At 44.6% G+C, this 21,327-nt stretch overlaps 1 protein-coding gene across 2 annotated transcripts in view; it reads right to left on the reverse strand.

Moving 5' to 3' along the window:
- Positions 1-15,792, reverse strand: part of LOC149348210 (cytochrome P450 6B5-like) — a 38,317-nt gene extending 22,525 nt beyond the window's left edge. Inside the window, exons 1-4 of one of the 2 annotated variants that reach the window (XM_089588004.1) lie at positions 15,437-15,792; positions 10,112-10,208; positions 3,600-3,652; positions 1,092-1,188 (exon numbers count right to left, since the gene is read on the reverse strand). In XM_089588004.1, the coding sequence (XP_089444130.1) occupies positions 1,092-1,188; positions 3,600-3,652; positions 10,112-10,208; positions 15,437-15,543 (354 nt within the window). In that variant the 5' untranslated portion in view covers positions 15,544-15,792. The remainder of the gene's footprint in view (positions 1-1,091; positions 1,189-3,599; positions 3,653-10,111; positions 10,209-15,436) is intronic. The other variant, XM_089588005.1, reaches the window with a different exon arrangement.
- Between the last annotated feature and the right edge of the window lie 5,535 nt (positions 15,793-21,327).

A 21,327-nucleotide genomic window follows, 5' to 3' on the forward strand; every position in this document is an offset into this window, starting at 1 on the left:
GCGTCCTGGGCCTGCCGTGGACGTCGGCCGTGAGTACCTGGTCAGCGCCGCACGGCCGTGCCCCAGCCCGCCCGACCTGAACCGACATCGACGCTCACCCCAGCCCCGTCCCCCGCCCGGACCACACGACACGACGACCCAAGACCCCACGGACCCAAGACCCCACCGACCCAAGACCGGAACGTGATGACACCGCCCCCCTGCCCCTGCCGTTCGGTGCGTCCAGAGACCTCGGCCGGCAGCTCCTGGCAACCTACGGCCCGGATGCTTCGTGGACCGGGACTCATTCTCTCATCTTTATCATCGTGGCGGCCAGCACTGCACCATCCTCTACATACTGTTCCCCCCTTCACTCAAGACCATCGCCGTTTCGCGCGTCTGTTCGTCACCGATCGGGACGATCGCTCGGAGGCCCCGGGTAGTGTGACGAAGACGAAGCTGGCAGTGGCGCGGGACGGAGCGCTCGCGCTAGGCCAGCGGCCATTAAATCATCTCTTGTTCATGGTTCACCACGCCTCATTCTTCGGCTGCCCGCCACGTTACAATATGTAGTAATTACGTGGGTGGTTCACCCAGGTCCGGGAAACCATTGGCGGATACGGCCCTCCAGGCCTGACCGATCAGCTGGCGCTGAAGGGGGAGCTCTGTGTGAGCCAGCTTCGCCTCCCACTGCTGTTCCTGTAAACTGTACGCTTCACGTTTCTCGGGGCAGTTCCAGACCATGAGGAGGATGTCTGAAATGCCTCCGCAGGCCGGGCATGCCTGTGTTGGGTATTGAGCAGGCAAAATCTTATTGCGTTAAGCTAGGTTTGGTTAAGAGCTTTAGGAAGCTCTTCATGCTTATCTGCCAGGAAATGTGTTATGACTAAATCCAGGTGTTGTGCAGTGCGACCGTCATCCTGCTTGGGGAAAAACTTACATAGCTCATCCAAAAAGCCCGAGCTGATCGCTTAGAGTCTGTGAACGGTGACGAATAGAACGTTTGCTGTTGAACACCTAATAAATTACGCAGTCATACGCTTGCACTGATGTTCAGTGCATACACGTTTGAGAAGTTATAAAATGAAGAAAGGCAGCACCCATATACTCACCCCTCTGTCAACAAATAGCGCGAAGTCCTTAACGAACACACGTCGCAGAAGTTCTAGGTCCTTGACCATAAAAATTGGGGCGTCGCCGTTGAAAATGCTGCATTGAACACAAAGCCGAGGGGTCATTAGTCGGATTAATAGTCACGAATAATAGTTGATGAGCCTATAACATGGAACAGTGATGTGTAGTATGTATGTAACAGGCTTAGAGCTGTGTCTGCGATTTTTTACAACCTGAGACGTAAAACTTCGATGCACTTAAAGCTAATCATATTCAAGGTGCGGGCTGAGTCTATTACAGCCTAAGGTATTACATTATATGGAACTTGTTCTGATCCCAAAATAGGAGCCATAAATGGCGTAATTCAAAGAATAGTGAGCAGTATAGCTTAGGATGATAGGCTCCAGGAGGTTGATAAGGATGAGGAATACAATATGCTCAGCATATAGGCAATGCGGGAACTTTTTATAATTCTGTGCTCACAAGTTATTGTTTTACAAATCCCTTCAGGGTACCTGGCAAGAAAAAACGTTGCCCTAAAGAAGACAGAAACGTACACTAAGCCGCGATGCTTTACACATTATGGAAAAAAACCAGATGATATTACGCGTCACAAATATTTAATGAACTTGGCGTAATGTTTTAAAGGTTCAAAACGAAGCGAGAAATGGCTAAATAAATAGAAAAATGGTGCTCATGTTTGCTGCTACATCACTGCTGGCCTTCTGCATGTTGAATTGCTTTCTTTGTTTTTACTTTATATGTTTGCGAGTTGATTTCATATGATATTTCAAGGTGTTGTGATGTATATTTATTTTTTGCTCGAGCTCTTTCGAGCTGTATTCCTAATTGCTCAGTATGAGTGGATAATTTTAAATTAGGGAATAAACAGCTCTCTCGAGGTGTTTTCCTAATTGCTCTATATGAGTGGATAATTATTTGCAATATGCACATCATAAATGGGCGTGTCTTATTTCGGTGTTTTATGCGAATTTTTTTTTGTGCACATTTGGTGATTCACCGTGCTGCCTAGACAACCAGAAATGTCGCTATGATTAGGTTCGACAAAAACTTAAAATTCATGTACCCAGTAAAGATGGATAAATTTTGATTTGACTTGTTTATTGCAACTGTACCCTCAAAGAACATTGGGGAGGCAAAGATTGCTCAGTAAGTACTTTTAAACTTAGTAACCAAAAGCAACCAAGAAATTATTCGGGGAAGAAACTGAACTGAATCCGATCAACTGTTTAAAATTGCAACTGAACGAACAAAACAAGTATTCTAATTCAGTACTGGTAGATTTGTGACCACTTTGACCGCTTTTTTAGGCTAATTTCTTTCTAAGTTTTTTTCCTACGCGCAATCCTGTTATCAGCAAGGACTCCTTTTTGAGTTCCCTTTGATGTTGGTGTTAATGAAAAAAAAATCTCAAAAATTGAATAAAGGTTCTCAATACTCAGCGTTTTAGGTATTCCACAGTAACTCGTGATATTACGCAATGATAGGTTGCCTGATACAAGGTTAGCCACGGAGGGGTGGAACACAAGCTTCAGAGAAAAGTGAATCTGAGCTGAGTCTACTAACAAATAGTGACTAGCTAGTCGGAGACCGAAGGATTGACTCTCCAACAATACCTATGGAATATAATAAAATTCCGCTACGCGCTGAAAAATCAGTCGCATTTTCCTCCTTTGTAAAATTTTTCAGGTGAACTCCGAGTTATATGTCCTTGATCTCATCAGGGAGTGCAGTACTAGAAAAACCCGCCACACCAAGAAACACTCTTTACAGTCACTTTTTGCTGAAATAAATCCATACAAACACGCTTTCTTCCCGCAAACCACTTCTGACTGGAACGCGCTTCCTGCGTCTGTTTTCCATCTTCGTTCCACTAACGTCGAAGAAGAACTACGTAAATATTTCCTAAATTAGACATGCCTAAAGCTTTACATTCAAAACACGTGCGTTTGTACTTGTACTTACTGTTATGTCACCTATTTTGCTTTTTTTTTCGTGACATGAAGTGTATTTGATTATTACATGTTATGTTAGTGTTTCACGCCCCTTCTGCTTGGGCCAATCTGGCCTGCAGTACTGTGTAATATTACTAATACTATAACAATAATAATAATAACAGAGAGTTAGCAATTGGGGGCGAATTCAACGAGAAAAAATTAACTACAGAGGGCTTTGTGATTAAAAAAAATCTTTTACCAGACAAACGCAACGGGTGCATTGCGGGACCGAACCTGACTAGAATTTTTTAGATTTTGAATTAACGTTTCGATTTTCGGTCAAAAACAGTGATCACGGGAAAGGCACCGACAGAGGAGATGGCTATGGTACCTCTCTGTCTCTGTCACCTCGGAACGATAAGTTTGTGTGGCTCTATTTTGCACTCGTTATTTCTTTTTACAAATGCCCTGTTTATAACCACTGCATGACTCAGAAGAACAAGGTACTGGCCACTCACATGACAAACGAATGCACTGGCAATCTCTTACCCGTAAATGTCGCCGTATGTTTTTGACCACTCGTCCATTACCTCGATAGTGTCCTAGAAAAAAGTGCATGCAAACAAAAATAAAAGCAAAAGTTAAAAAGCACTGAGCGTAATATGGAACTCTTTTTCATCCCAATTTCATCTACTGGGAGTTAAGCGGAAACGAGCTTAATTCCAGTGTAGGCTGGTAATATTAAATGCATTACATTACGCATTACATTAAACGGTAACATTGAACATTAAAAACAAAGAGGCTGAATTGCGCTCGGTAAGCTCAGGACAGATCCACCATTATGCAGTTTCTTTTTTTTTCTTTTCACGTGTTCTTTTTTGCTATTACCGGTGCGGGCCCCATGGATGGTACAGTCTGACTTCTGCATTGTACCGTGCGAGGCGTCACGAAAGTCCGAAAATGAAGGAGCACTCACGTAATGTGAGAAGACACTATAGTTTCAGTGCCAGCTGTATGTATAAGAGGTTTCAGTAAAAGTGGCGGTAGGATGCGTTTCGGGGCTCAGTTCATTCATGGAGCACACGACAATAATAGACGTGACATGACTCAATAATACCATTAATGGTAAGAATGGGCAATTTCACTCATCGGTCATGACACCGACTACAGTGGGCCACGTGACTGTGCTGTGTGATTACGTTATTGCATGCCGAAGATTACCACGAAATCACAGGGGAGGGGGGGGGGAGGGACGAGGTTGCTAGATTTAGCAACAGCTATAGAAGCATGGCTTGGACTACCCCGCTGGACACGTTTCCTTCTCGCCTTTTTGACTGTCATGTACCACATGCAGCCTGTGATAGTCAGGTGAGTAAAAAAGATAAATGGTTAAACAGCGCGGGAAGACACAACATGACTAACACACTAAACAGGCGTTCATATAACCTTGCTGTTAATTAAACACATAGATAAGTGCGAAATTTCACAAATCGCAGGCTTAAGATTAGCAGAGGTGAGAGACACCAGAAGGGCGGAATATAATGGTATAACGCTGCGGTTCGCATACCCGCTGATAGCGACAGTCCCCGTCCGATCCCACGTTTGCAGGATTATTCCTAGGCTATGACTGCCTGATGAGTGCCCTAAGACTGAAGGTTTGGAATGGCCAGGCACTCTCGTCAACAGCGAGTGCATGAACCGCAGCGCCATCGTCACAAGACGTGCCGACGTCCCAGCAGTGATACAACGGGGCTAAATACGTGTTTTTCGCACGTCTACTCGGTTTAACTGCGTTAAAACCCGACTATTTTTTGTTGCTTATTATGCTCTAGAAGTGAGAAGACCTGCATTATACATCAGCCTTGGACTTGGATTCTCTCATACATGCCAAGTTGTGATTGCTTTGGCGAAAGCTTAGTCGGGGCGGCAGCTTGCGCATTTAGGTTTCGGTCTGTTAGCAGACCTGATGTAAGGCAATCCTTCCTTTCACAACGCATTGTGGTTTTTCCAATGCACTGGTTTACTTTCTGCTCCTGGTCGCTGTTATATGCGGTTTTTTCGCTTCCTGCACACATCTTGAAAATGCCCTTTGCGATAGAGCGTCGTTGGTAAGTCTCCAGGAGCCGCGCGATCTTAATTACCATAAAAGCTTATTGCGCATGCTCTCAGCTCCGCCAGAGAAGGGGAGATCAAGGGTTTGTTGCGAAAACACTCGGGGTTTTCGACTTCTTGCGTTAGGTTGTTGTGTTGAAACGGTGAAAATTCTGAAAAAAAAAATAAGGAAAGACTAGTCTGAGGATTGTTCTTGGCACGTGGAAGCGGATGTTCTTTTGCAATCGCATTATGAGCCAATTAATTTGACTTGGAGACAGATGCGACTACAGAGTCGAGGTCGCATTCAAGGGTCCATTTAGCGCACTCTTTGGCATGCCAGGACGATGCACAATTTAGGGTGGCATGTGGGAACGAAATTTGTCTACTTGTTGCATTAGTGCTGCCAATTGCTTCCTCTAACCATCCCTAACTTGTTTCTACTTTTTTAAAGATTACGCATGTCTTGGCTATTCAGAGACCCTAGTGCTACGCGGATGCTCGCGGCGGAGTCGCGCACTTAGGTTGGGACTGTCTTACACCGGAAACGAATATGTTCTATCGTTTACCTGTCTTGCATGCAGCAACGGCAAACATCATTCGTGTTGCCAAATTTTTGGCCGGTAACACTTCGTCCTCAAGCACCCAGCCCTTTCCTCGAAAAGAAAACCCCTCCCTTCGTAATTGTCGGAAAATTTTTACCTTTTAATCTCTCATTTAGCCGTCCTATAGAGCTCCAACGAAGGCTTATCCAGCATTTTCTTTTGCGAGGGAGTATTTACTGAGGATTTTACTTCTGGTTTCATGGTTGTCTTACTATAGGTTCCTTCCATTAGACATAAGTATTTATTAGCAAGCTATCTAGTTCTTCGCCTCATTGCAAGATCTATACTGCAGCGGTGTAAGTACCTGAAAATTTTTGCGACCCATCATTTCTCATTCATATGCCCCAACCGTTCTTCATACCACACCTTACTTCTTGGCTCACGCGCTTCGAATGTTGACCACCCCATATTACCGAATTTGTCGGACTATGCACTCCATCATTCCATAGGTTACATCAATACTCGCCGTTGCATCCTTAGTACCCATTTCATGGCCGCATTTTATCTTCTTTTTTTTTCTTTTTGTACCTCTGCCACACTGCTCTCCTCCTCTCTTTATCTCCCAAATTCTCCTTCCTACGCAGAGTAGCATGCCAGCGATATTTAAACGCCGGCTAAATTCTCTGTATTTCATTAAAGAGTTTTTCTTTCTCTCTCTCTCTCTCTAAAGCCGACCACAGCGTTTCCAAACGTCAAGCCCGGTACCGTTGCATCTCTCCAGATTCTCCGATTAATTTCATATTTAGTTTATCATCAGGGCACGCAATTTTTCATGAGAGCTGCGTTTCTTTTTGATTTCATTACAATTTCCTTTCTTCTCTCATGTAGACTTTGTCATCACTTATGCAGATACTAAGATTTTTCTACGCCTAACCAGCCTAACTATAGGTAACTAAGTTCTGCAGCTAGATCGTACAGGACTCATCAGTGTAATCCCTGACTCCCAAATTTTCTGCGCCAAATCTCAGTCCTAGAGCCTCAACCTCTTTTCCACAAATGTCTGCCAAGTATTGAAGGCCTCTCGCGCGGTCTGCTAGAAGAACGATGCCAACCAGTCCCGGTACGCGACTTGTCCCCTGTTGTCCCTTTCGCAGCCCCAGCACATTAAACCCCGATCCCCTTGTTTTTATCTTATGTTCAATCTCTCTGATGTAGAGCACAAATAGGAGTGGAGCTAAAAGACATCTGTACCTAAGTTTCCTTTTAACGGCAAGTCTTTTCGCACTTTCGGTTTTCTGCCAATTGGCAGCTGCGTTGCTCCCCTTGAAACCTTCTTTAAATAAACATATTGCATCAGAGCCCGTGCCATCTTTTTCCAAAATTTGCCTTTTAAAGCGGCATGCAAAGTCGTAATTGTTTCTTTACCAAGCAATGGAATTCTTTTTCCAGCTTTTTCCAGGAGCTGTCACGCGCCAAGGAATGACGTGCGTCTCTGGTGTAATATTTCGAAAGAGCGAATAGGAACGACATGAACACGGCCAGAACACAAAAAAGGAGAGGTGAAATCTGGGTTATTTGGTACATAATAAAGAAAAAAACCAGCCAAAAAGACGGGGACAAAGGAGAGACGAGGCACACACAACGACTGTACTATCAACTGTCTCCCAGGAAACCTGACAGAGCATGCGCAGCTCAACGGCAATGCAAAAACCAGCACAAAAGACTGCGATGCTGGCAAGACAGTCAAGCTGCCTTATAGTCTCTCCTTTGTCCCCGTCTTTTCGTCTGTTTTTTTTCTTTAGCACAAAAAAGGGCCGGACTAGCAACTGGTGTCAGAATGTTGTCGTTGGTTTTCGGACTCGAGAAAGAAATAAATACAAAACAAATCTCAATCTGCGTATTTATCACATTCGCTGCTTTTTGAGTCTCCCCTTTGCTTCATAGGACAAAGTGTAAACTCTGACTTAGCTGTCCATGCTGGGCCCAAATGATTAAGGAATCGAATTTGCTCATAAGATTGTGAATCGCGCATTACGAAAACATATCGAGTTAGTGCAATCCTAGCCGAAATTAATAACAGAAAATAGACTTCGATCGGATATGCCATGGGAAAACTTATAAAACAGTTGGGTATTGCGAAATACCGTGCACTGATTCGAAGGTAAGGAACGCTCAGTATGGGTCTTCCCTCTGGTTTTCTGGGCACCCTGCAAGTTGATCACCCGTATGCTTGTATTGAGAAAAACATTATAGCAAAAAGAAGAAAATGGTTGCGGCGTGAAGCACAAGAACCGCTATGTGGACTGCCAAGTTGACGTAGTGCTTACCGATTCCAGCCCCTCGCTACCAATAGTGAACTTCTTTCCCTAATCCTACCCTAGTTGAATTCAAGAGGAAGAAATGGGCTTAGACAGGGCGTGTAACATGAAGGCAAGGTAAACGCTGGTCTTTATGGGTAACGGAGTGGATTCCAGGAGAAGGCAAGTGTAGCAGGGGGCGCCAGAAAATTAGGTGGGCGGATGAGATCAAGAACTTTGCGTGGATACGTTAGCCGGAGCTGGTAAAGGACAGGGTTAATTTGAGAGACATGGGAGAGGCCTCTGCCCTGCGGTGGCCGTAGTCTGGCTGATGATGATGACTGACACCCCTGACATGTGACAAAATCAACATAGGGCATACAGGCCGCTGCATCAATGTACGCACTCGTGAACATGAAAGGTCAATCAATGATCAGGAGCAGCGTCACTTGCCTGTGCATTGCCTAGCACACAAATACATGTCTCTGCTCAAAGAAGTCAAGATTCTACGTCAGTGCGATAATGAAAAGGGCGTGAACAGCTAGAAGCGTATTTTATCAAAAAGAAAGGAAAAGAATGCATCAGTGACACCTCAGTCTTTATAATAGGGAGGCCCATTTCCTCGAATTCGTTGTGATGCAAGCAAGCCTTTTGTTTTTAAGGCGAAAGCCTTTAATGCCTCATACTGTCGTTAGCAGACGCGTCGGCAGCCGTGTGGACAGACGCGTCGGCAGGAGTGTCGACAGACGCGTCGGCAGCCGTGTGGACAGACGCGTCGGCAGGAGTGTCGACAGACGCGTCGGCAGCCGTGTCGACAAACGCGTCGACAGGAGTGTCCACTGACGCGTCGGCAGCCGTGTCGATAGACGCGTCGGAGGTTCCAGCATGAATAAAGGCGCATCTAGTGAATGCATGGGCTTCATAAATAAAATAAAAGGAGTAAATTCAAGAAAAGGAAAATAAAAATATAAAGAACGTAAACAAAAATAAAAACAAAATAAAAATAAGATGCGAAAATAAAAATAAAAACAATAAAATTAATAAAAAGAGCAAAAAATAAATAAGAAACATGAAAAATGAAAAAGTAAATAAAAAATTTGCTGAGGCTCAGCTTGGCTAAGCCTGGGGAATGCGAAGCATATTAGTGGCTAGGCTTGGTAATACATGGCTTTCCTTGGTTGAATACTTGGTCATTTTAATACAACCACTAGAAGCCTTCGTCGGGGGGGAAGACAACGGCATGGCTACCGCGGAACGCCGACTAACCCCGAGACGCGCGTTGGGTGAGCGCCTGGATTGCCACGGTAGCCGCGTCTGCCTGCCCGGTGGAGCGAGCGTTTCACCTACACCGAGTGTGAACGCGCGTTCGAAATGCGCGGGTGTGACGGCTAGGGGTCCCACGGCGACGGCGCCAGGTGGAGGCCGGCTCTCTCATCCGATGTCACATGGTGTGACGTCACGGTGTCACGTGGCGTGACGGCTAGGGGTCCCACGGCGACGGCGCGAGGTGGAGGCCGGCTCTCTCATCCGATGTCACGTGGTGTGACGTCACGGTGTCACGTGGGGGTCCCACGGCGACGGCGTGAGTGGTAGCTCTAGCAATATGCTTCGCATAAAAACAAACAGTGGCCAGGAAACGCTTTCGCCTTGCAGCACTTTAGAGAGCCAAAGTGCCCCCTGAATTTACTTTCATTTCCTTCCTTCCTTTCCTTTCTTTTCAAGTGTCTGCTTTTGATACCCTTAGTTTCTTTGCTGGTTAACATATGTATAAATATCTGTTCCCTCGAATAAACCTAGGTTGTTAGTTCGCGCCAGTCCTGTCTGTCCTTTAAATGTCTCATATGCGCAACCCATCTATCTACTGTCAGTATGGGGCGGCAGAAAGTCCGAATGGGTGATGGGATTATTAAGTTTGCCGTTATGGGGCGGCCGTACCCGTTGGCGAAGGTTAGTTAAAGGTCAGGGGCAGAGGACTTTGTTTTAGCGTCGATATAACTTGGAAGAGGAAGATAATCATCGCGATGAATTTATGAGTTGGACCCTACATATTGCGCACAAAGGTCACTTTGCGAGGTGACCTAAGGCACAGGCGCTACAGTGGCAGAGTCGTTGCTCCCGCCATTCTCACCTGATTCCACAGCTGGTGGAAGTTTCCCGATAACAGGCTCGGCTCTGGACCTGGTATACCTCTCTTCTTGAAGAAATTGAATCTGTTCCGTCGCCACCTGCGTGCGTCCGAGTTTTAAAAAGAGACGTTTTAATACAGCGGAACCAAGCCATTCTTTGCACCATTTTTAGATCTTTCTCCGAGAACGCACCTAGTGCTCCACTAGTTTTTGAAACCTTGAGGCATACATTTCATTTCAATATACCGTCAGTTCGAAATAACCGAGTACGTGGCTCCGGTAATTCACTATAGCAACGCAAATCGTGGTAGATAGTGATATTTTCGTCAACGACTTAACAAATTTCGGATGTGACACACAATTAGTTATAGTAAACATCTGGAAGCAGATTACGTATTAAGAAAGCGCTTGATCTTCTAGTAACTTTATCATTATTTGTTCGGTTATAATAGAAATCTTTCTTGCCCTAATAGTTATCACTTCCGTTGATTGCCAGTTATCTTCAGCGTGGTTTGGAGAAAGAAAGGCTTGTGATGATGTTCTTCCGAGGCACAAAAGAATTCCTATTTATTTAACATTCGCGATAGTTCTTTGCCATCGTACATCTGCTCTCAGTTGAAGTGATTTAGAGTGGCGACTTCTACGCAGATTTAATTGCACCAAGTAAAACAGGAACTCCTCGAGCTTTACGAAACAACTCGCTTTGGTGGTTCATGAATTCGATATAATCGCGGCGTATTCTCCTTATTTTATAAACACAAAAAATAACCGCCTGGGTTCGAAGCTATAGCTCTTAATATAGCTCTTGTCCGCAATCTTTCTGGCTCCTTGTGTTTTTACATGCTTTACGTTTACCATAGATACCAGCTAGCTCACACCCACACAGTAATGTCACCCTTAATTTTTTTTTTAAATGTGCAACGACAGCTGTGCAGTGCTAATTGCATCTCAAGGATACCTGAAGTCTTGCCTAGGCGTTAAACATTGCCTGTCGAATTGACGTCAGCGGACGGCCTGGCATCTAGCACTCTTGACCTTAAAAAGGAGAAAGAGGAAGATCAAAAACATATTTCTGGCCCATTCTTTGCCGATCTCTGTGGGCACGCGCCATATGTTATTTGGACCATCATCATCATGTAATAGGATGCCGTGAAACGGAACTCTGGCTCGTCTAGGGTGCTAAGCGCTGGTAGCACCTCCTTTTAGAATGCGGAAAATAAACTTCACATACAGGAACACATTTCAGTAGTTTTGCTGTATTTCACAGCGGCTTTGCAGCAATGGTATCGCACACCTTGTGCGCTTCGCATATTAATTCCAGGCGCGCCGGCGAAGTTCGATTCAGTGTTTTGCAAAGGCACGGTATTTCTATCGCTGCCTCTTGCGTGCCTCTTGCGTCAAAAACGCGCTGTCCCCAGTCAGCACCCCCGTCAAATGAAGGTCTTCGTGCTTATCAATACCGCACGCACGTCGATGTAAAGCACATGTGTGGGCACTCTCGCCACACAAGTATTGCGGCTTTTGAGGTTCAACGTCCCGTTGCAGCATGCATACTATGGGTATGCATGAGTGAGTGAAGAATTTTATTAGGAGAATAAACGGGAGAGGCTGTAGTGCTGACTTCGGCATTAATATCAACGATGTAGGATTGTTTAACGTGTGGTGCCACCGTTGCAGTATTTCAGCTGCAGATATATCCGATCCCCGCGACCAGGAATGGGTGTCACAGCCTCGACAGCAAACGGTGCCTTTTAGAAAGAAAAAGAAAAAGCTACTGCATCCTTTATGTGACGTCACCACGCCTCACACGGTTGGCTACACCATGCCTTGAATTTAGACCACAAGGCTCAAGAAGCGACGGCCGCCATCTTGCGTCCCCGCCATCGTTTCTTGGACCTTGTGTTCAGAATTCATGGCATAGTATGGTCAACCGGGTAAAGCACTGTGACGTCATAGGAGGAGTGCAGAGGCATTTTTGCTTCAAGAAGGCAATGGCTCAGCAGATGAGCACCGCATCCACTGAGCCACAGGGGTAGGTAGTGCGACTTAAATTTTGTGAGAGTATCAATAGTTAGCGAGCACGCTTTGATCTTTGGTTTGCTTTTATACTGTTGTGATTCATGTTGACAGAACCTTGTGGCTTACCACCAGTAAAACATTTTGCAGCCGGTGGCTTTTTCCGCTCCGGAACGCAAGCTTTGCGTGCCCGAAACGTTGTAGTACATGGCACAAAGCGCTGTTCAGAGCCCTTTCCGCGCATGCGTCAGTTTCCTTCGCTGCACGGCCAGGCGCGTTGCACTTACGCTGCGCAGACCGTTAACCCCAAAAGTAGACGCCACTGTACACCGATGGATTCAGCTCAGCTTCAGTTCTCATGCTTCAAGGTCATACTCGCATTCATAGGTGTAGCGCAAGCCCTGACAACGTACTCAGAAAAGATTGCACTAAATTTTCCCAGCGCATCGAAAATGCGGAGCCATTTTTGCAAACGCCGCATTTACAACGCGTCAGAAGTAAGTGCGAAAAAAATGTCTAATCACTCGAATGTTTGTCGTGAGCTTATCGCGGCCTAGAGAGGCCAAGTTGACGTTTTTTTTACTGACCAATGGCTTAATAATTAATTAACTTTGCCTTTTATGGAACGCAAGTACTGCGCCTTGGTCAAAAGCTTTCAGGCAGCATGGTAGATGGTTTCACTAAAGCATGTCGCTGGTTTTTCTGATTTGTTTCAATTCGTTGTTTGCAGCTCTGGTTGACAATAGAGAAGAACAACTAGCAAAAGCTACTACGCTTACTCATGACCGCATTGTTTCGCTTGCGCGACTTGTTTTCATGATCCCATGCATTTTGTTTTGAGGCATATTATTTTAAAAGACGGCGTAGACGTTAATGAACGCCACTTACCACAATGCTTCTCGTAGCACCTAGAGCTCTTTTAAGAATGTCAGTTATGCGGGCTAGATTTAAAATGCCTTTTAGATGGAGTGTTAGGATAATTTGGAGCCTTGAATAAAGGATCGCTTTTTCAGTCTAAGAAATAGAGATGGACGTCGCCAAGTCGCGCGGTACGCCTAGGAAGTGCTGTCTGGGGCTGTCACGTCTCTCTACCTTAAAGCTCTGCAATATTTAACTGGAGAATTATACAGCTTAGTTTTCGTTGCGGAAGCAGCTCTGGATGAAAAATAAAATGAATAATTAGGCTTGAGTGTGTTTATTTTGTTGGAAAATAAAGCCGCAATTCTGTGAGCGGTGAGGTGTGCAGCGTGCCTGATTTCCTGAGGATTTAGCCGTTAATGTTACCGTTGTGAAATTGAGGTTCTCAAGTACGCACAAACGTATTTTCAGGCTTTTCTCCATAGTAGAACATAATGCATGTCCGAAGGGGTTGTAGTGGAGCGGCAATGACTCCCTTGAGGACTAAATAGGCTTGAAAGGCGTCGACAATGGTTCTCCTAATACTGTATTGGGCTGCTGTGAAAGGCTATACTTGAGCAACGCAATATTTCAGAACTGTATGGAAACCATGTATTGGTGCTTAAAGTCGGTAACAGTGTATTTGGCATGTGCATGCACCTACCACGCTGTTACATGCCTACGAATGCAATGCCCAGCAATCAACGAATATTCTTGTTGTTGTGGACATCATGTTGCCAACTGCCTTCAGTACGGTTTGACATGGCCTTGCCGGTATTAAGAGCCTGAGTGGTTCCATAAATGCTTCGCCACACAGCCGGAAAGAAAGTCCTGGTGTGAACAATGGGTACCACGGATGCACTGAGGAAGCCCGCATGACTCGTTGTATGTCTTCGGTCAAAGTGACGTACAGGCCACAAAGAGCACTGTACCCAATTGGGAACACTGTGCCCTATGTACACAATTGTGAATATTGTGAATTCGAAGCATTTTCCAGTATTGTGCGATAGCTAGCAATGAATTTTTGTTTCAGCAGTTTTCATGGTGCCGGCCCTTTTTCAGTTCGCTATTTGACGCAGTAAATATTGTTTATCAAAGTAGTGGACACTCCGCCGTTCTCGTGCAAGCAGGTAATAGTACAATTAATAATATAGTAACTGATCCTGCTTCTATAGTGTCATACGCATTTTTGAAGAAAAAAAAGAAGTACATGATGTCCTGCTATCTCTCGACTACAGATGTGACAGATCCTGGTTTTTCTATTTCACCATTTCTCACCAATGTGGCGCTTGGCACGAAATTTTTGAGGTTTATTTATTTTTTATTTACAATACCCCTAAGGGCCCTCGTGCGAGGGTATTACATAGGGGGGAGGGGGGACGATACAAGGATGAAAATATGGCACAAGCACTTGAAACAAAATACACGTAATAACGAAGTATGAAATAAAGCTAGTAATGTACAGAAATAACACAACAAACAAAGCAGAATGGAATACTCAGTAAATGCACATAATACAACAAAAATACCAAATCTGTTAGTCCATGGTTTGCTTTAACGAATGCTGAAACGATTGTAGGTTAACCTCAGTAGCTATGTGTGATGGCAAGTTATTCCAATCTATTACAGGGCGACGAATGAATGATTTCGCCTAGAGCGATGAACGGCATGTTATGCGTTTTATTTTGTTATCGTGATCGCGGCGAGGAAAGACTGCAGGGTGTGGCAAAAAGAAGTCGTTGTGGAGGGTGGGATGGTGATACAGTTTGTGAAGTAAGGTTAGGCGAGCGAAATGGCGTCGACATGATAGTGGTTCCAACTCGGCACGTTGTTTTAATACTGTGACACTGGTGAAGCGTGAATAATCTGTAAAGTTGAAGAAAAAAGCACGGTTTTGCAGGGATTCAATGTTCTTTATGATGTATGCTTGTTGAGGGTACTGCAAAAAACATTACCATTGAGGCTTTGGGTTATGAACGTAGTTGGTAAGACCCGAAAGAAGAAAAAAAATATTTAGGCGGAAAATGCTTTTTCTCTGACAGAATTGGTTAGAGTGACGAGCGCAGTCACAGAAGTGTGACAGCGCCGACGAACCAGGGATGACGAATGATGAGGAAATCGAACTCAATGCTTTCCTTCACCAACCGGCGCCTGCATGCATTTGTTGTTATACAGCTATTACACAAAATAATGTGCTTAAGAATGGCAGAATTGTAGCTCAGTAAATAAAAACACAAGTGCAGCCGTCGAGTTCTGCTTGCGCAATCGCTTGTCCGTGCTACTGCCTGTACAAGTGCAGTGCATTCGCAAAACCGCGAGAGCTAGGCCACGGCGAAAATAATCCGCTAGAAACATGTATAGCGCCGCGTGCTATGATTACCAGGGAACAGTGACAACATGAACGAACCACTTACCTCCATGCAGCCATCGCAAGGACCACAACAACGGCAGTAAGCGAGATAATCCACTCAGCTGAGGTAGGAGACATGGCGGCGTATCCCGGAAATCCAAAAAGCGACATAAACGTGACTAGCACAGCCGTGTTGCAAAAATAACCAGTCCGTTTGGTTCCTTAACGTCTTGTGACGCGCTCTCCCGGCGTCTATCCTGTCTGAGGGGAGAGGTACCGGCACAAACACGTGCCTACGCTGGCGGAGTCGGCTCACCACGAATCCAGTTGCGCAAAAACAAAAATGCGCTGCAGTCAACAAATGTAGAACGCAGGAGACGCGTTCGAGACTTGGCGATACCTCAGGAAAGTGTTCCGTCCTTGGCCCGGAGCGCTGGGGAAATAACAAACATACCCCCCCCCCCCCCTCTAAGCTGCTGGCAGCCCGCGAGGCATTCGCTTCAAGGTCAACGGGCGTCGTTTCTTACCGCTTTAAATTTCTCTGGAGGGCAATGGAGCTACGATGTCAGATTCGTTTATTCATTATTTGTTTTTATGTTAGAACATTCAGCACTTCTGACTGCGCATATGCGGGGCGCGCGCCCTTGTACGCGTTGCTACCGACAGGGCGAGATTACTAATAGACTGAATGCTGCCTTGAATGCCAAGTTTGGAATCGCGAAGTGCTGCCGTACTTTCCGGTCTGTTGGCCATGTTAGTCATATCATTGAATGAGCGGAATCGCACAGCCGCAAACTTCGTTTTTGTTAAATATTTTCAACGAAATTTCGAGCTTTGTACAAATTTCGAAATTTTTCTCCTTAAATTACCAAAATATGAAAAAAAGGCGAGTTTCCTACACAGCACGTAACATGGACAGTCGAAGGTTGCCGTTCTCGAACCTAACTGTTTCGATTTGTATGTAAACATTAACTATTGATCTATAGAAACGGACATTAGTCGAAAGTTTTAAACTCAGCCTAACTTTTTAAATTGTGTCTGAACAACAGTTACTGATTTTTAAAAAAAATCGCAGCAGTCGAAAGTTATCATACTCACATCTAGTTCTTTTACATTGTGCTTAACATGATTTGATGATTTGTATAAGTGAACAGCAGTCGAAAGTTATCATACTCTACCCTAGCGCTTTTACATTGTGTTTAAACGCAGTTACTGATTCAAGAAATGCACACCCGCCGAAAGTTATCATACTCACCCCTAAATTTTTTTCATTAGTTTTAAGCATCAGCTACTCATTTGTATAGGTGAGCGTCGTGTTTAACATCAGTTACTCATTTATAAAAATGCACAGCAGTCGAAAGTTATCGTAGTCACTTCTAATTCTTTTGCTTTTTTTAACATCTGTCAATGACTTGTTGAAATGCAGAGCAGCACTTTGGGAATAGTAGCGTTTTCAGCGTCACCTTTGTCACTGGAGAGAGATGCGTACAAATAGGCTCCTTCTAGATGGAATACAATCTCTGAAGGATAATAACTTTAGGAAGAAGTTGACTGAGATCGGATGATGTTGGTCCAGCAAACACTGTGACGGCTTTGAGTTTTTAAGAAACATAAAATCCCCGTTCTTCACAGCCACTACGCAACCTACGAACAATATGCGGTTCTCCACCAAAGAAAACGCGAATATCAATTTTGCTATAAACCATCCTTATTTTGACGTCATTATCAGATCGCATAACATAAATAGAGGCATTGCCAAGGCAGTGGAGAGAAAATCTGCCCTGGCGTCGTACCGGTGAGACTGACTATTGAGACGACTCTAGCTAAAGAGTTAATTTCAGTGAAATACTTGAAACAAGTAACAAAACTGCTACCCTATGTTCACGACCAAAAACCATGGGCATAGGGTCTGTAATAACGCCATCTATTAGAGGTTTCTTGCTCTTTATCTTTTCACCTGTGCGTCTGAAGGCCTAAATTTTCTCAGCCGTTTACTATCACCCACTCCCCCCTTCTCGCAGCTACTTTCGCTAACACAAAATAAAAATGAGAGAAATGTCAGTGGAAGAACGGTGGAGTGGCCATGGTAGCAGGTTTGAAGATAGCCGAAGGCGTCAAACCTATGGCGTTCGCTGACCTACCCACTCTAAGGCCGCTTAATAGGTCCTTTAGCGGTTTTAGATTCACGGTGCGTTCACACAAACCGGTCCCGAAGGTCGCGCAGCCCGCTTGTCATTAGCGACGACTGTGAACAGCTGTTTCGACAGATAAGCATCTTTACTGCAAAGGAAAAGGTTGAACTGACGTCATTCTGCAGAAGCTACAGCGCACACCACACTAGCACTAAAGAAGAAGGCAACACAGAGGACGACGCTGAAATTTCTCAATTTCTTTATTGGGAAGCAGTCGGATTTAGAAGCTTAAAGTAGCTTACTTATTTTCTTTACAAGAATCTGGCGGTTTGGCTGAAAAGCTGCGTTAGTCGCAGCTTGACAGGACTCGAGTTTCAAGTTGGCTCTTCTGAGCACATACCGAACATACTGACGAGTTTCACAAGTGCATAAAAAACAAATATAGTGAAAATGTTTTGCAACTTCTATGTCACAGAGGCTAACGAGTGCTGTGAACTTAGAAATACCGTTACGAACATAAGCAAAGAAATATAATAATGTGAGGTTGTGATCCTTGTATAAATTAAGGATTGAAATATGATCAACAGCAACTTAGGGCCAGCACTGCCTTGTGTGTTTTACGCTTCTTTATTCTGGGCCATGCGATATTTTTTCAAAAAAGAAAGAAGTCCAATGTACGCTCTTAATCGTGCTGCTAAGCGAGCACACGCTCGCCGAACTGCTAGACGCGCAGAAAGCAAACCAAATACAAACTTTGTGCGAAACCCTCACGGCGGCTTCGGCTACGCGAAGCCCGAGGCTTCCTTTGACTACACTGTACAACTCTTCCATGACGAGCGCATATGGATCGGCGCTGCACCTTTATTACGAAGTATGCGAACAGAGACACGAAGCTCGAATACAGCTATGCGCGCTCTGGACACTCAAGAGAGACGGACGACAAGGCAGGCCTGAGTTCGTGCTACCCTCGAACGCTTTCGGTGGCAAGAAGTGTTCACAAGAGACGCATGCTAGACACCACGCTCCTTTCATTTAATACCAATAGAGCAAGTCTACGACACGTTAAAGCCACTGAGCACGAGTTCGCAGGGTTTACTCCCTACCGCGCTGGTCGCGTTTTAATGGCGGCGAAAAGCAAATTAGGCCCGAGTCCTGTGCGATGGCAGTGCACGCTGATGAATTCCAGGTGGACGAAATTAATACGAAGCGCTCCAATACTGTCTTCTCCAACACCGTCTGCTCTCTCCGTCTCCGTTCACTGCCTATTTCCTTCATGCCCTTACAGCGCGGTTCAGATGTTCTCCGAAAGTGTGTCAGTCACTGTGGTTTCCTTTCCTGTATAGCCAATTACTTTTCTTTAACCTCCGAAACGGGTAGCAGCGATAACTACTACGCTCCTCACAACTGAAGGCGTTCTCGCAGCCAAGTTTCCCATGTGACCAAGTTTCAAAACTTATGGTCAGAAAAATCCTCCTGCAATGATGACATCCAGGTGATCACATTGACTAGTTCTCAAGGAAGAACGACATTTCGCGATTCAATCAGCTTCAACAATTCTTGCGCCAGCTCCGAACTCCAGCAGAGCATTGACATCCTAATAGGGTTAGCCGAACTTGTTTTGCCTTTGAGGCTGGTACGGACGCAACGCTTGCCTTAAGAGTGACACTGTTGCCAAGTCGGCCTAGTTCGACAACAAGTGGAACTGAAATTTGTCGCAACACTCTTTAGCAAGGTGCCTGACACACCCAAGCCGGCAGAAGAGCTTAGGTAACGTTTAAGACAAATTTGTAAGGGGCTCAAGTACGTGCCTAGCTTAAATAACAGCGTGTGGAGTCCTTCCGTTGTTTGGAACGTAACTTGTGAGCGGAAGTGATGCCCCTCAATAGCGGATGTGCGTCAGAAACGAGCGTTAGAGTTTGGGCTCTTCCTAACGTTAATAGTGCCTTGTATTTTTGAGCCGCGCAACCACACACAATAGTTGGTAGAAAGCGAATCTGACGAAGGGATATAACTTCATGGTATCCTGGGCACGTTGCTTTAAATTTAACTATGTAATCTTCAATGATGAGTTTGAGAATTAGGCGTAATATATAAAATTGAAGCTACGTGCAAACATGCGCAATTTCTGAAGGAGTACACTTCATGAAATTCTGACTGCTGTTGTACAAAGTACAAGTACGAGACTTCCCTAATTAATTACGTTAGTGGCCGCCAAACTAGCCAGAACGCTTGTTGACATAACTCCTTAGCTACTTCCGTGAGTCGCGGCTCTGTTGAAATTCTGATGCTGTCTTTTGTGAAATCAGTTCAGTATGCGTGGGTTGCCAACGTCCTCCATGTCCGCGCCGTGGGCGACACCTGTTGGCACTCATCCCTGTTAAGCAACGTAAGTCTCCCGGGAGTAAGCCTTCACAATCGAATTGAACTGAACTGAACCATTCATTACGAATATTGCAGATAACATCACGGCAACGTGCCAAAACCTCATCTGCTCTCTTTTTCGTTGTGAATCAGCACATTTAACCTTGAGGCACAACTCAAGAAAGAAAAGGCGGTTACGATTTTTACGATAAAAAGACTCGGTTGTTTGGCAACCATGAGAAAAATGCAGTCGTGTAGAAGTGACGCAAAAGTCAGTCAAACGTAGAAAAGAACAAAAATCTTTGCCCACTTAGCTGATCACTTCCTCGATTTCGTATTCTCCAACCTCCCCCCCCCCCCCCCCCCCTGTGGTTTAATTATTCTTGTTGATTAAAAACGAAGAAACTGCTGTTTTGAGCAAGTTGTACTTACGACCCTAAAAAAAAAAGGTTTGCTTTCGGCGCTAGGCTTCATGGCGGTGACCATGATTGAATAGATTACTTACTTGAAAAATTTAGATGACAGATTTGAAGATAAAGAAAAATATTTAGTTGGGGGAGTCATATAACTGCAAAAACAATGTGCTCATGTGAAATTAGTAGCGTAAAACTTACCGGTTCAACGTGGTAAATCATTTCAAACTTTCTATCTCTGCTTTTATCATTTGAACAATCGCCACTTATAAAAAAATATGGGTTTTGGATCGTTAGAGTGATCAGCCTGTATGAAACGTGGGCTCTGTATCTTAACTACCATTGCCGCTATTAACCGAATATAAAATCGAAAGCACGCAGTGGGTATAGCTTAGTTGCCGAAGTACTGTGTCCGTTCAGGATACGTGCGTTGCACGCGCCGCAAGCAATTAAAAAAAAACGGCAAAAAAGCGGACACAAACCGACAATATAGAAGGAGCAGCTTTGATTCACTGCTATTCCTAAATTACGAAAGTCGTTAGCTGCACCCTCGCTTATAAAAAAGGAAGAAAAATGCTTTGTATTTAAAGCCCATAACTGCATCTGCATTGGGTTATGTAGACCACAGTACTTCTATGACATTTCACATTCGCCTCTCGCGTCCTGTCGTTTATACCCTGTTTTGGTTCATCACGCAGTTGTACACCAGCTTATGTGACTTTCCGTCCTCATTTCTGGAGAGCTTTAAACAATGGCACCATTCGGGGTGCTTTTCTGCTTCGTTGATTGGACTAGTGACATTGTTAGCCTGCGCTTAAGAGTCAGCTCTTTCGATCATCTTTATTCCATGCTCTGTAATGCTATAAAGCATGATGCTCGTCTTGAGAAAGGATAAATATTTTCTACATCCTCTACAGGGAGTTGGGGTGTCTTAATTTATTTATGGATATATAGGGAAGAGTCAGGCAAAATACGACATAATTTTTTTAATTTTTGCCAATAATAATTTATTCATGGAAAAGAATATTGCACGGAATTATTCCCTATCG

Source organism: Amblyomma mixtum, chromosome 4 (assembly GCF_055824585.1).
Source record: "Amblyomma mixtum isolate Tamu chromosome 4, ASM5582458v1, whole genome shotgun sequence".
NCBI classification, from domain to species: Eukaryota; Metazoa; Arthropoda; class Arachnida; order Ixodida; family Ixodidae; genus Amblyomma; species Amblyomma mixtum.